We start from the raw sequence: 16,109 nt of genomic DNA on the forward strand, positions 1-16,109 counted from the left end.
TTAGGCTGAGGGGGCTGTAGGAGACTGGCGCTCCGCCCCTTCCTTAGCGACCTGCGCTGCCTTAAAGCCGGGCGCCAAAATGGCGCTGCCGGCCCTCCTCCACACGGCCTCTCGCGGCTCCCGTGTTCCCCCCGTTACGTCATCAGCTGGCCGCGGCGGGCGGAAGTGACGCACTCGTGTGGCGCTGCTTATCCCGGGGCCCGGCAGCGGCGGCGGTGAGGGGGGGGTATCGGGGGGGGGGGGGCCGGGGCCTGAGGGACTCGGTAACGGAGCGGGGAATTTGTGCTTTATCCGCAGGGGTTTGGGCTCGTAAACCCCAATGGGTGATGAAAAGGATTCTTGGAAAGTGAAAACTTTAGATGAGATTCTGCAGGAGAAGAAGCGGAGGAAGGAGCAGGAGGAGAAGGCAGAGATAAAGCGCATGAAGAATGTAAGCTGACGGGGGAGTCTCTGCGATCCCGGGGGGATCCTCCGTGATCCCGGGGGGCCTCCGGGCTCGTACACACGCTCTGTGTGTGATCTCTGTGGCCCCCCCCCCCCCCCCCTTCGTGCCAAAGCTTGACAGAAAACCCCGTTTTCCTCTGGTTTCATTTAATCTCTTACCTTACACGTGTCATTTATATCAATAATTATACAATAATTACATATAACACTAATATATGTTAATAATTGTTATATGTTTCTTCATTTCGTTTTTGTTTGTTAGAAAAATTAAGAAAAACCAACAATTTAATGGCAGCAGCACTTCAGCTAAAAGCCTTTTCAGAGGTTTTATACAAAAATGCAGTTAAATATTCTCAAATAACTTTTACGTTACTTTCTACAACTTTATACAGAGTAGCTTAACATTAAAAAATAGTACTAGTTAATGTAACTGCTTAATAGTTGTTTGATCTTGTCTAGTTACATAGCTCAAGTGTTATAAATGTAATCTAGCTGCATTTAGCTGTGTACAGTACAAAATCTCTCATAAGTCAGCATGCTGGACAGCTGGAGATTTTTCTTCCAAAAATGGAAGAGTCGAGTACTATTTTATTATTCACTGTGACATACAAATTATTTCCATTTTGTTTTTTCCCTTTCTTTTGTTTGTTTGGCAGTCGGATGATAGGGATTCCAAGCGGGATTCTCTTGAAGAGGGGGAGTTGAGGGATCACCGCATGGAAATAACGATCAGAAATTCACCTTACAGGAGGGAAGACTCTATGGAAGATAGGTAACGAGAGAACAGAGTTCTTATCTTAGAGCATGTTGCTGAGATGAAATGGTAGAAGTACCAAGGAGAATGTTTGAAAGTATCTTAACGGGAAAAAAAGTAGCTTTTTGAGGAGGTTGGTGTACCATCTTACCTCCTGTTACCAGAAGATGTCCAGATATCTCTTTGAAGGGCTGATTCAGGCTTAACAATATAGCATGGTCAAATTTTGGTTGCTATCTGAAATATTTTGCTCAAGATGTTAAAGGCATGCTGAGTTCACTTCAATGCTTAATTCATCCTCAGTTTGCTTGTGTGTTAAAAGTTCGTGTGTAACAATAGATTAACTTTTCATCCATGTGACTGCGATTTTCTGTAACTTATTGTTAATGCTTTGATTCATGGGTATTATAGAAATTAATATATAAAAAAGAGGAAAAATGCTTTATATAATTTTATAATATAAAATTAAGATTAAATAACACAATTTGTTAGACCGTACACATAACCTTCCTAAGCTTATTAATTTGTGTCATGTTTTAGAGGAGAAGAAGATGATTCCTTGGCTATAAAACCACCCCAGCAAATGTCACGGAAAGAAAAAACCCATCATAGAAAAGATGAGAAGAGGAAAGAGAAGCGTAGACATCGTAGTCATTCAGCAGAAGGTGAGTGTTAGTTAATACGCTTGCCTAATGCTTCTTGTAGCTTTCTGAGGTCGAGCTGAACAGGCGATTTAGAGAGAGTAAATAACAACAATTAACAAACAGAGAAAACATGTCAGATGGATATGACAAAGGAAGTTAAATTTGTGTTTTTGCTTTGATTTTGTCTAATGCCCTTCAAAGAACAACAGGTGCACGTTTATGTTGGAGAGGACAGTAACCACTTTTGTCAGGGACCCAGAGTCTGATTTTGCTCTTTGAAGCCTGTTGTGCTTCTTTCTGGCTTCGCTGAGTCAGGGCAATGAACTATTTTTACCCAACTATAGAGAGACAAATATCCTTTCAGTATTAACTAGTCTGGAAATGTACACTTTGTATTCCTGTTACAACCTTTTTTTGGTTGTTTTCAGTGCGTTTGTGCAAGATCTTACAATCTTTTAATTTTTTAACACCCTTTCAGATCAGGATTTTTCTATAAACGGAAGTATGGAGAGCACAGAAATAGATTATCATAAGTTTCATCCTTTCTACTTTTACTTTTTGAAAACAGGAGCATTAAATGTTTTGAACAGTAACACCAAAAATTAACTTTGCTTGTTTAGGGAAACATGCCAGAGTGAAAGAGAAAGAACGGGAACATGAGCGTAGGAAGAGACATAGAGAAGAGCAGGATAAGGCCCGACGTGAATGGGAAAGACAGAAACGGAGAGAAATGGCAAGGGAGCATTCCAGGAGGGAGAGGTACATCCACCCGTGGACAGACTAACAAAGAGATGAGCTGATTCCTCCTCAAAGTATCTCTAACCTTGCGTTGCTCTGAAATGACACAAATTCAGAGCGAAAACTGGTAAGGTCTGGTGACAGTACCATGTTCCTGTGAATGTTGTCTAACTAAAGTGGGTTCTTGACTTTGATTGCCTTTGTAAGTGACTTTATTACAGGAGATGTTTCTAAGTGAAGTCATTTTCACTGTTTTACTGTAACAAAGAAAACAGCAAACCAGTTTGGCGTAGTAGGATTTATTGACTGAACTTCTTTACTTTCTGTTTAAATCCTGATAAGGGTGCAGAAGCTCACGAGTTTTCAAGCTGATTTCTTTGGCTGTTTTTAAAGGATCAGCTGAAAAGCTCCATTGCTGTTGTTGCTAATGAAATTGAACAGCCCTGTAGCTGGTTACAAATTCAAAAGATGCACTGTTCTTCTTAGTGAACTGTAACATAACAAAAATATAACGAAAGTTCTTTTCTAGGGATCGCCTGGAGCAACTTGAGCGAGAGCGAGAGAGAAAAATCAGAGAGCAGCAAAAAGAACAAAGGGAGCAAAAGGAACGCGAGAGGCGAGCTGAAGAAAGACGTAAGGAACGGGAAGCCAGAAGAGAAGGTAACTGTCTCTGTATAAATGTTGTTTGAGCTTACTGTCTGCCACAGTGGTGGAACAGAGATGTAGAAAGCAGCTTTTACTTAGGTCAGTGCCAGAATTAACAAAAAAAAAAAAAAAAAAAAAAAAAAAAGGAAAAAAAAAAAGTGGGAAGTAGTGTGGAGACTCTATCTGGAAAAAAAATCTCTAAAGTTGTAAAAAGGGAAATAAACCGATGTCAGATGTCCTGGCATATGGAGTAGTCAATGAGTCTCTGGTTTTCTATAGAAACAAGGTTTATGTAATTGCTGTAGTCATTGTGTGCGTTGTGTGTGTGTGTGTGTGTATCTGTCATGACTGCCGTTGCTTCTGAGCTCCTTGGCTGAGTCTAACCCGATTTAATAGAGACTGAAGTCTCAGAATCAAGTGTGTTAGAGTTTCTGGAAAATAAATGGTAAGGGGATGGGGAGAGACCATCTAAGTAGTCCAGCTACGTAAGAGACTAATAGGAGTCAAGGGGGGAAGATCTGAGAAATTATCAATTTAAACTCACTTCTGTATGAGCTTTCACTTTTGCATCAGTTCACTTGCTCTGTAAGTTCAGATCATTTTTGTTTAAATGACCTCTGTCCAGGCTTTCAGAGGTAAAAACCTGAACCCATTCCTGTGACAAAGATTGCTTGGGAGTAGCAGAAGAGGTCATGTTTATTGCTCTTCTTTCTAGTTCCGCTCATCCTGAACAGCTCCTGTGTGCTGGGTATTTATGCAGGTCTTTCTCGATGTCTCTAGCCTTTCATTTCAGCTATTTTTATTGCTCTGAATGTTCTGTCGGCTCCTTAGCTGTTTTAATTCTTTTATGTATCCCCCTAGTCTGTCCACTTCTTTCTCGTGCTTTAAAGCCTCAGGTTTGGAGTGTTTACTGAGTAGGATAGAGGGCATCTTGCATCTAAATGCAGCAGCACCTTTCTATAAGCAGTCCGAACCCATACTGTATTGCGCATGAAATGAATCCTAGTCCTTTGTTCTCTTAGGTATCTTTTCTCTCCTAGACACAGTTAGGCTCCACTTCCACCTTTCCCCATGACTATTTTGTAAGGAAAAATGTGCAAAACAGGTGGCTGGGGCAGACAGAAGAATTTTAATTAGGGCAGGGAGATTTAACAACTTCCTTCGGTTTTGTTTTCACTAGTTTCTGCACACCATAGAACAGTGAGGGAAGAATATGGAGACAAAGTGAAAATGAGACCCTGGAGTCGCAGTCCATTACGACAGCAAAGAGACAAGCCTGAGCAAGGAGAGAGCAGGAAACCAGGTAGCATTTGCCACCTCGTAATGTCTTTGCCTGGAGGCTAGGAGAGGCGTTCTGGGGTAGTGTTTGATTTGTAGGATATATCCCTTGTGTGCTGTATGAAAAGTGATGTCCACTTCAGCCCTGGTGGCATAACTCTGGAGTGCTGGAGAAGGATGGCACGTGCACTGTTTTCTAAAGCAATGCTTTTCTGCAGGTAATTGTGTAAGTGACAAATTGAATGAATCTTTCCTGTTCAGTAGCAGGGGTAGTCATTAAAAAAGTTTCAAAGCGAGTTACTTCATTCAGTGATGAAAGACAGCTGATATTTTTTCTTTTGACTTCTGTAAATTTAATTTCTTTGCAGATTAAAAAGGGATTGTTTGCACTAGTTCCACTTGCATTTGGTGTTAGGAACTAAGTTACTTTAAAAAGCAACCTTAGAGGGAACAATACAGCTTAAGCATCACTAATATTGTCATGTTGTAGAAGAAAAAAAAATGCTTAAAGCAGTGTTCTGGTTAGATGGTGAATTTTGTTTTCTAAGCTAGAATGTGGTATGTAGACAGTCCTAACTGTGAGGAGAGAAACTGCACAACTGACAAAAAGAATGTCTTCGTTTAAAGAAGAAACGCTCTGTGTCTGCTCTGTTAATGTGTGTAGCTGTAAAAATCAGTGTAACTATCTGAGGTAAGCTGAACGCCCAGTGCAGTCAGCTGGAATTCCAGGCAGAGGCAGGCAGCGAGTCCTTTGAATTTGCTGTTTAATCGATCAACATCTGTTTGTGCGTGCCCTTTCATTGTGATCTAGAGGGACTGAAGGAGAACAGGAAGCACTGTGTATGTATGTTAACGAGGCTGTGTTGTGGTCATGCTTGTTATCATGTTACGCCTTTATTTTTTTTGTAAATATATATCTGATGTAGAGGGGTGTAGGCCTGTGTCACGCTTAAAAAAAAAAGTCAACATTCCACATTTGTGGCTGTTGATTGTGCACCACTGCAGCTCAGAAAAGCTGTCTGCCTTTTGAGGAGAATGTGAAATTTTTGGTTGCTCAGTATTGGATGAATATTCGGCACTAATTTAATGGCCAGAAAAAGTAAATTAGATATCCGGGTATTCATAGGCCTATAAGTAGAAGTGAAATTCAGTTGGCACCCTGTTTTTGATTTCTGTGGTGTCACCAGTGAAAGAAGAGAAACCAGAAGAGAGAGATCCTCTTTCAGACTTGCAAGATATCAGTGACAGTGAGAGAAAAACCAGCTCGGCAGAGTCTTCATCAGGTAATCAAATGCAATGTAGTAGATGCACTATCTAATAACTGTGTTTCCTCAAACAGACAATTGTGTGATTAATTGTATCTACTTAGTTCCCTGTTTTACTATTCCTCAGCGGAGTCTGGATCAGGCTCAGAAGAAGAGGAAGAAGAGTCTAGCAGTGAAGGATCTGAGGAAGAGGGAGAAGAAGAGGAGGAGGAGGAGGAGACAGGAAGCAATTCTGAAGAAGTGTCTGAGCAGTCAGCTGGTGAGTAATGTAAAGCAGGTCCCCGTGTGGTGTGTAATGGCTTTTCTTTGTTTCCCATCTTGTATTTTAGTTGGATATTTTCGTTTTCTCTTAGTCTAGGATAGGCTGAGGCCTCACAGGTCAAAATAGCTGAAAAGAAAAAAGAACAAGTCACATTTTAGTGTTTTATATAAAGGTAATACCAATTATTTGAGTAAGAAGTCAGATAAGAAAACTGAAAGCCATTTGTGACTTCCTAAATGGTGTAATGCTAACAGTTTAAATAAGTTTGTATTGGATGGTAACAGACAATCTGAGAACAATTCTGCACTCTATGTGGAGGTGGTGAGACAGATATATCTCTGTTGTTTTTGAATTGTTTCAGTTGCAAATAATAAGATTTTTTTTCATTACAGTACAACTGCATGAACATAATAAAAAAAAAATAAAAAGGCTTAGTAAAAGAAATCTTACAGCCATTCTCATCTTTAATCAATACAGAAAAAAAACACAGCAGCTCACTCTGGATATTTTTCTTTAAAATCCCTTAGAATTACTGAGCAAACATTCATTAGTCTCCCAACTAATGTTGAGTTGTTGAGTTTGAGGAAGCATTTGTTTTCCAAGTGAAACAGCAAGTATGAGGTAATGAACTAGACAGCAGTAAAGAAGGCACGATAAATTAGGTAAGCATTTCAACAGTGATCTGCATTGCAATCAACTACTGAAGTGCTGAGTTGATTTGGTTGAACTTGGTTCTGTCTTGCAGAAGAGGTGAGCGAAGAAGAAATGAGCGAAGAGGAGGAACGGGAGAATGGAAACCACATCCCAGTTGGTACAATGCAAATACTGAATGTATAAAAAAATGGTTGTCTTGATTTTTGCTGCTAAATCTATTTCTAAAATTATTTTAAAATATTTTAAACTTATTTGTTGCAGTTTTACCATCATTCTAAGGCATTGTGTATTTTGTGTTCTAAGGCCATTCTCATGTCAGAATCAGAAATTTCTTGAAATCTGAACCACGGTCTAGATTTAGAGGAAATCAGATCCTAGTCTAATGAACTACAATTTCCTTCTTTTTCACTTTGGGTCTCTTGTCTTGGCCTCTCATCAAAACAGCTTTGCAATCAGAACAAGAGATAGTTGGTCACTTTTTTCTTGTGTTCTGTTAAAAATTTATTTTTTTGATGTGCCGTGTTTGACTCAGGAAATTGTATGTACGTGACTGTAAACTGGGATGCTTGAAAGCATCATATCTCTGCAAACAGGAAAAATTTGGCTTCTTTTCATTGATCTTCCATATTCCACCAACAAAATTTGCATACTTTTGCTGTCTTATAATGATCAGTGTTTCTCTTCCCATATTTGTCTAAAGCTGAACCGAATTGTTCCAAATGACTCCCTCTTTCCACGACTGATTCTGACTTTTGAAGTTACAGAGTCAAGGTTTGATCGAGATTCAGCTGGAAGCGAAGTGGAAGAAGAGGAAGTAGGGGAGGGGACCCCCCAGTCCAACGCGATGACAGAGGGAGACTACATTCCTGACTCCCCAGCCTCTTCCCCCATTGAACTAAAACAAGAGCTTCCTAAGTACCTTCCCGCACTTCAGGTAGAGGATCTCTTAGAGGGTGCTTGAGCATGGCATACGCAAGTAGATTTCAGGAGCTGCTTCACTAACATGGTAAACATTTGCAGTAGCGTTTATGCATGAGATAGATTACAGGCAGAATACGTCTTGCTGACTCAGCGTCACAAAATACATGTTTGTGTGTGGAATATTACTGCCTTGACAAGTAAAAGACATGCATGGAGCACAAGTGACTTTTACATATAGATAAGAGTGTAATACCTTTGATTATTGCTAACCGTATTGTTGAATTCTCTTGGTAAACTTTAACTATTTCTGTGAAGTTGTGTGAGTTTAACTTAACGTCTTCTTAAAACAAATGAGTGCTATGCTCCTGAAGACACTTCAGAAGTAAATGTCGCCTCTCTCTTTTCTCAGGGATGTCGTAGTGTGGAAGAATTTCAGTGTCTCAACAGGATTGAAGAAGGAACATATGGCGTGGTGTACAGAGCAAAAGACAAAAAGACTGGTTAGTATAAGCGGTCTCCAGTTATTATCTTCATGGTATTAGCTAAGCATTGTGTCATAAATATCATCTAATGTAAGAACATTTCAATCAAGTTACCACGACAGCTGTTGTCATCTGTGGGGATTGCTATGAATTTTGGGACCTGTAAATTGAAAATTTGCTTATTTGCCTGTTCTTGAACTATGGAATCAGCAGTGTCATGCGTAAGAACTAAACACAAGTTGCATCTAGTGTATTTTGCATTTCTGTAGATATTTCTGTTGTACAACTGCCAGTGGAGCTTTATAAATTCAAACAACCTTCACAATAACTGACCAAGGAGTACAGAAAGGGGGATCTATGGCAGAGTCAGAAGTACAGCTCATGTATCTTACTTTGCAGATTGCATTTTAAGCACAAAACCGATACTTCTTTGTACCAATCTTCCTCCCTAAGAAAGGGGAAAGCTGTAAAAAGTTAATTTTTCTTTTAGCTAATTTCTACTTGTGTCCCATACATAAATTTAAGGGTGCAGATATATGCAAATTATGGTTCTGCATCTACGTTGAGGAACAAAACGTTTAAAATGCTTCTTTCTTTTTCGAGGCTAATTATGCTTTTAAGAGGACATGGACTTTGACATATGGGTTTTGCTAGCAGCTATTTGAGTTCAGAATTAATTTCTTTATTGGATGCTAAAACCAGTTAATATGATTTCAGTTTCTGGCCCATTAGGCAATTATTTCTGGTTTGTGATTTGCTTTAGCTAGTTAACGGATTGATTGGGTGGTTGAATTTAAATAAGCGTGCCACTAGGTGTCACGCTAAACACAGCCACTGATGAGAGAATTCATAAACGCAGTGCTTTGTGTGTCATGAGTATATACTGCAGTATTTTGTTGTAGAAAGAAATTTCCATACGCAAGTTGATTTGTATTTTTAAAATTGAAAATCTCATTTCTTACCTGGTTTGTAATGGCAAGCGTCTGGAGGAAATTATTGCATTTCCTATGGATGGTGCAAGAGTCAGGTCATTTGTGTTCCTCTTCCATGCTGATTTCTCAAGTGAAAGACATATTTGCTTGAATGCTTTAACAAAAACTGTGATATTAGTGCAGCTTTTCTTTTTCCCTGGAAAAAGATAACGTAAGATACAATCTGCTCTTTTGGCTCTGACCTCTCTTTTTTCCCTGTAGTGGTCCCATCACTAGTGATACATTACTGTCTTGCAAGCTGGTCATTTGCAAAGAGAGCTGTAGCACAGTAAATTAAATATCTGTAGTTTTCAACAGAGGTGGCAGATGGTGAAGAGAGCTTGTGAAAATAATTGTGTTCTAGGGCAGACATAGAAGTTATTGTTATTCTCAGGTTCCAGCTGACAAGCTGTGATTCTGCTGACAGTTAAATTCTGGATGTCTCAGTTTCTCTGATTATTTTAGAATAATATGACCTTTTGATCTCCTTTTGGGGAATGAGAGCATACAGCCGGCATGGTTTCTCTGACTTCACTCATGTACTGGATATCTGCCATCAGCTCCTTCTTCTTTTCCTTATCTATCTTGTGGCGTTGGCTCAGAGGCTGACGTAGCCATTATTCTCTACAATATCATGCAAAAACAGATTTATTTAAATTGTTCACTTTGGAAATGTTTTGAGTTGGGTCTTAAAAGAGACATAAACTGTATTTGAGGCATTTCTATCAACTCTAAACCTTCAGAGTTTGGATGAAGTGAATAAACTTTTCATTTTAATCTCTTTTGGGATGAGTTATCTTGGAATATGCTAAAATTCATGAAGTAAACTTTGGATTGGTATTCCGTATTTTCTTATTTTTCCTTAAATTTGGCAGTTTTTTGTTTGTATTGTTTTGTTTTTACACTGCTAATGCCAGACCGACTGTAAGTTCAATATAAAGTTACCTGTAACAGTTTTCATTCAAATGCATTAAAGTAGTAAAAGAACACTGGGGGACCTCTTAACATGAATTTTGTTAGCTACATGATGGGCAGTCTGCAGTTAATACTTCTGTTTTTCTTGCAGATGAAATTGTGGCACTGAAGCGACTGAAAATGGAGAAGGAAAAGGAAGGCTTCCCCATTACATCTCTTAGAGAAATAAATACTATTCTGAAAGCACAGCATCTAAATATTGTCACTGTCAGAGTAAGTCCAGAAACCTTCTATTTCAAAAGGATTTTTTGTTCTTGAAACATTGTCTCTTGGTTTTTAACATGCCTGATGAAAACGTTGGCATTCCTAGCAGAGCTTGTTAATATAAGCAGTTTTATACTACCCGTAAAACTAAATAGTTAGTGTTTGTCTGGACAAAATCTACCATTTTGCAAAAATAAACTGTTGTCTTGGGAATCTAATTTAGGTTTTCTGTGAATTTTACTAATGGCAGGCTGTGTTTGTAATCTTGCCAAGTAAATTTCTAAAATTCATTTTGGCATGCTATTTTTAATAGTGTGTGCTTGTTTTGATAATTTGTTTTTGTGTTTTAGGAAATCGTTGTAGGTAGTAATATGGATAAAATCTATATTGTAATGAACTATGTGGAACACGATCTCAAGAGCCTGATGGAAACAATGAAACAACCATTTCTACCAGGTATGGTTTGCCAGAGTCTCCTTTAATTGTCAAAATTGAAAAATTGACCTCCAAAAACCCCATTGTCTTTGGGCTGTACTGACATGAGGGAGCTAGCTTGTATGATGATGTATATTGCCTTGGAATGTCCTCTGAGCCTTCTCTGGAATAGAGATTTCACTGCTTTTTCTCTGTCTGATCTGATTCCACTGACAGCAGATAAGATAGGAAGGTAGGCCAGAAGTGCTGGTATTCATAGAGATGTTTGGCTGATGAATCCAGTTCGCATGCTGAGGGTGAAACAGGTTCAGATGTGAAATTAAGAGGGAATTTCCTCTGTGCTAGGCTGGAAGCGAACACTGGGTTTTATTTTTGGACACTTTGTTGAGAAGCATTAATTTCTGAGCATTATTTGGATGCATTCCAGCTATCCAAGTTCATTTTGCTGTACTGGCAACTCTTTGGGTTTAACTGTTCTTGTTCTACGACACATTTTTATGGTACAATCGATGGTGTGCTTTTAACTTGATATCCCTTCCCCTTCTCCCCCTTTTCTCCAAGCAAACAAAAAAATGAAGACAGATTTCATCTTTTAAATCTATTTGGCTTCTTTTCTCTTCAGGTGAGGTGAAAACCTTGATGATACAGTTATTACGAGGAGTCAAGCATCTTCATGACAACTGGATACTTCACCGAGACCTGAAAACTTCCAACCTGTTGCTCAGTCATTCAGGCATTTTAAAAGTAAGAATTTCACGAAATGTAACCACATTTACAAAAAAAATCTCATATTGCAGAATTACACTGCATTGTAGCTATGTTAAGAGCTAGACAGAATGTTTTGATATAACAAGAACTCTTTCTTTGGGTGGAAAATGACTTCTCTGTGGGGTTCTCTTTTCATTCAGGTTGGAGATTTTGGACTAGCCCGAGAATATGGATCTCCACTGAAACCTTACACACCAGTGGTTGTGACGCTTTGGTACAGGGCTCCAGAACTGCTGCTTGGAGCCAAGGTTTGTGTCTCTTTTTTCTTCTGGGAGCTAGTGAAATGACTTTTCAGACTAACTTGATTTTATAATTCATGAACAAAGTATAAAGAAGCCCTATGCTATCTGTCAAGGATGGTTTTGTGAAAGGAGATAAAGCTACATTTAAGAGAAAAGATGTATCGTGGAGATCAAGCTTTGTGCCCATAACCTGAGACTGCTGTTGTGGGAACATAAGGGGTAAGGATCTCTGTGAAACACAGGGCAAGTTTAGAACACTTTGCTAGCTGTGATGCTGTTTGAGTGAAGCATTGTGGCAACTTTCACTCTTCATTGTGGTGTATTTTTGTATATATGTGTGTTTATGGGTATTACTCTGAATTCACTGCGACTTTGAGTTTTGAATAAATACAGTTGAGGCCCATGTCTTGGGTATTGGGATGACTGTACATATTTTGGGTAGAGCAGATTCTTTTTTTTTTTTTTAAATCTTACTGATTTTATAAGGTACCTTCTTTCTTTTTTTTTTTTTTTAGGAATATTCAACAGCGATAGACATGTGGTCTGTAGGGTGTATATTTGGAGAGCTGTTAACTCAGAAACCATTGTTTCCAGGGAAGTCAGAAATCGACCAGATTAACAAAGTCTTTAAGGTAACGCTTTTAACACCTCTGGATTCTAATTGACTGCTTATAGAGGCAGCTATAGGAGAGTAGTAGGAAAATGAAGGTGCTTGTAGCTCTTTCACAGAGATTAGGCCTTAATAAAAGGCTCACTGCTTTGGGTTTTTGTGTTACAGTACCAGTGCTAGGCTAGGGTTATGTGTTGTATTTTATCTGTTTTCTCTGGAATTTATCAACTCCTGTAACTGCATGATGAATAAGCAGAAGGGTTGCACTCTGCAATGCATTTATTAAGAAGACATTTGAATCTATAGGATCTGGGTACTCCAAGTGAAAAAATTTGGCCTGGTTACAACGAGCTGCCAGCAGTAAAGAAGATGACATTCACAGAATATCCCTATAACAATCTGCGCAAGAGATTTGGAGCACTCCTCTCTGATCAGGGCTTTGATCTGATGAACAAGTAAGTGCTAGCTTCTAGAGTATCCTTGGGAAAATGTTTTCACTTGTATGGTAGTTGTGGAAAATGACTTGTAGTGAAGCATGGTATTTCCATGCGTTTAACATCTTGTCAAAACATGCTGGAGGGTCTGTGACATTCTTTCAGTGCTATTCCTCACTCACAACAGCTTTGTTCAGTGTGCCATGCTCTTTAACATCTGCTATTAAACATCAGTCCAAGATTATTCTTGGACGCCTATGTCATAGAAGATCAGAAAATGTTTTAGCTCATTCATGTTACATTTAATTTTGTGGTGAGTCAAACTATTGTGCAGTCTGCTGGAGGATCTTGTTAAATTATAATTGAAAAAAGGAAGAAAGAAAAGTGTACAGAAGGCAGTGGAACCCATTCCATGTACAAAGCTTGGATAGTCAGGGCCAAAGGCTGGTAGAATGAACAGTACAGTAGCACACGTTTCTGCACTGTGAAATGTTTAAAATAGTTAACCACGAGCTGTACAGTTACATGGTGTATCTATATAATCTTTGTTGTCTTCTTTAAAAGTAAATAAATATTTCAATTGAACCATCTTGGATCCCTTTTGAGCTGTGTCTGACCCCCCCACAGTGCGGTGCCTCAATGATTTACGCTTACCTAAACAGATCCCCAACAAAGGCTCCTTTTGGTATGGAGTTCCATTAATTACAGGTTTGTGGGGGAAGCATGCTTTTAAAATTAGTTCTCTCTGTTAGTCCTTTTATAAGCAGTCATGCTTGTTAATACAATTCTTTCTTAGAAATGGAAATTTCTAAAATGCATTTCTGAAGAATTTAGACTTTTGGGGGTTACATTTTTCTTTTTTCTGCCTGACTCCCTTCTTCCCTACTTCATTGTCTTTTTAAATCCTTTTCAGTTTTTTGACGTACTACCCAGCCAGAAGAATCACTGCCGAAGATGGTTTGAAGCACGAGTATTTCCGAGAGACTCCCCTTCCTATTGACCCCTCCATGTTTCCAACCTGGCCAGCAAAAAGCGAACAGCAAAGGGTGAAACGTGGCACTAGCCCCCGGCCACCTGAGGGAGGCCTTGGATACAGCCAGTTGGTAAGCATGGCGTGTCAGCAGCTGGCATTTTTTGCTGTCCTTCCTGCCATGGGCTGACAATGTCCTCATCCTGATGTGGGAAATGTGCACATGGACTGTGTTCCATTGGCTTTTCGGGGCCTGGAACTCTTAGACTCACCTGGACTTGCCTGACAAGGACAGCATGAAAGCCCAGCTTTTGCTCTGGTCCTTTTCAAATCCAATTTCTGTTCGATTCACAGAATCATTATGTCAACACATAGTCAAATGTTTATTGATCTTCTCTTAAAGATACTTCAATTTTTATTTAGATTAAATTTTTTTTAAGAAGTTTGATTTTTGTGTTGGAGAGATGAATGCGTATGCAGACACTTACTGATATTGTGTGTGTTTTTCACAGGGTGATGATGATCTGAAAGACACAGGTTTTCATCTGACCACCACAAATCAAGGAGCATCTGCTGCAGGACCTGGTTTCAGCCTCAAGTTTTAAACTCAGAAAAAAGGGGAAAAAAGGAGAACTATTCATGTGAGTGGATTTCTAAGTGCCGCAGTTCTGTTCTTCCTGTTAGGGAGAGCAGATGTTTTTCGCAGGGGAAATGCCATCACAGTTTCAAAGGCTCTTGCTGGGTGTGGAGTATAAGTGCTTCATTCCACTAGAGGACTGGAATTAACGTGACAAGCCAAGGATCATTACAGAATTTGACAAAGGAAAACTTGAAGTACAATCCTGGAACTGTTTCTGTTTTTTTTTTCTTCCTCCTTTTTTTTTTTCCCTTGTAAATTTGTAGAATTAAAATACATTTTTAATTGTTCATCAGTGTGAAGGATTTCATTTCTTCACATGCAGCAAACTTGGTTGTTAGCGCCATTAAGTCGTCTAGAGTGGAAACAGGATTTTTTTTTTTTTAATTTTTTTATCCTCTCCCTCCCCCAGTCTGTGCTGACATTATTGCAGTATATGATCAGCCCAGGAAAACAACTGTTTTTTTTTTGTTTTTTTTTTAAAGTAAGCTTTATGTGTCCGAATGCAGTTATTTGGGCAAGAAATCATAGTGCTTATGCATTTTCTCTCCTGTTCTGTCACTTGGAGAGGGCTGGGCCAGGCTGGGCTTAATACGCGTTGACATTTGGAGTGCACTGCTGGGCTGACCACTGTTCGATGTGTTGTATACATGTATTTATGATGGCACTGGTGCAAAAGAAGTACTATATTGTTTTATAAATCAAAAAGATATAATATGGAGACTTGAAACTTTATTTTCTATAAAAAGTTCTTTTAAATATGTCCTTTTTCCATAGAAAGAATAATGTTTCATTTTGCTGATTGAATAATGCCATATTCCAGTTCTTTCTCATAAGGGAAATGTCCAGAGGAATTAAGTTGGAAGATCACAGCCTTCTAAGTCTGTAATTTATAATGCTGTCATCCTTTTCTGGGATAGGAAGATTTGGAAAATACTGGGGTATTTGTGCAGTCAGAACTGGGCAACAGTTAATAGTCACACTGTTCCTGATACAAGCCAGGATGCCGTTGGCCTTCTTGGCCACCTGAGCACACTGCTGGCTCATATTCAGCTGACTGTCCACAATCACTCCCAGGTCCTTCTCTGCCTGGTAGCTCTCCAATAGGCTCAAGTGATGAGCATTCCAGTGTATTTTCAGAGGTTTTGGTTTTCTTTTGGTTTGTCTGTTTGTTTGTTTGTTTTTTACGGGATGAAGGGTTTGGACCTTAAAAATCTGGATTACTAAAATTGTGGTAAATTTACAAAAACATTTTTTGTGTGGCTAAGTGAAGAACTGTTGTCTCTTCACTGATTGCCTAGTACTAAGGAGAAAAAGGTTTTCCACTGGTTTGTTAACGATGCATGATTTCAGCAAGACTTGTCTACGCTGGGGAGGAGTGATGATCAGGAACCCACTGAAAGCAGTTTCTTTGTTACATCAGTACAGCGTACAGACAGGGAGAGCTATTTTGCCATGGCCTGTGCTATGCTGTGAAGGCTTAACCATGACTGAGTACTTTGTATTTCAGGGTGTACAGTGCATTTTGCACTTGGTGACATTATTTCCTCTTAGCTTCCTTGATGTTGTTGCAGGCAGCACTGGAAGAGGCAATTTCCTGACACAAAGGGTTATTCATCTTGGTCGGGATATTTTTAGTACAACAAAACCTCATGCTGCATTACAATGGAAATGTAATATGGTTATGAGAGATATGTGTAATTTTTTTGTTCTTTTTCTTTTTTCTTTTTCTTTTTTGTAGCAGGGAAATACCCGTTCTCCCTCAGTTACTGTATT

General features: G+C 39.1%; 1 protein-coding gene across 4 annotated transcripts; it reads left to right on the forward strand.

The window, feature by feature from the left end:
• The first annotated feature begins 66 nt into the window (after window positions 1–66).
• On the forward strand, window positions 67–14,623 carry LOC137843399 (cyclin-dependent kinase 11B). 4 transcript variants are annotated; one of them, XM_068658634.1, is made up of 20 exons: window positions 69–215; window positions 298–430; window positions 1,101–1,216; window positions 1,739–1,863; window positions 2,463–2,601; window positions 3,110–3,240; window positions 4,406–4,528; window positions 5,691–5,786; window positions 5,896–6,027; window positions 6,776–6,841; window positions 7,443–7,618; window positions 8,015–8,105; window positions 10,125–10,246; window positions 10,588–10,693; window positions 11,295–11,416; window positions 11,581–11,688; window positions 12,198–12,314; window positions 12,599–12,747; window positions 13,640–13,829; window positions 14,209–14,623. In XM_068658634.1, the coding sequence occupies exons 2-20, from the start codon at window positions 320–322 to the stop codon at window positions 14,299–14,301; spliced, it is 2,313 nt and encodes a 770-aa protein (XP_068514735.1). In that variant the 5' UTR covers window positions 69–215; window positions 298–319; the 3' UTR covers window positions 14,302–14,623. The 4 variants fall into 4 exon arrangements, with proteins under 4 accessions (XP_068514737.1, XP_068514738.1, XP_068514735.1 ...); XM_068658635.1 differs by having other exon boundaries at window positions 7,449–7,618; XM_068658636.1 differs by lacking the exon at window positions 4,406–4,528 and having other exon boundaries at window positions 67–215.
• Window positions 14,624–16,109: the final 1,486 nt, after the last annotated feature.

Source organism: Anas acuta, chromosome 22 (genome assembly GCF_963932015.1).
Source record: "Anas acuta chromosome 22, bAnaAcu1.1, whole genome shotgun sequence".
In the NCBI taxonomy this organism is placed as follows: domain Eukaryota; kingdom Metazoa; phylum Chordata; class Aves; order Anseriformes; family Anatidae; genus Anas; species Anas acuta.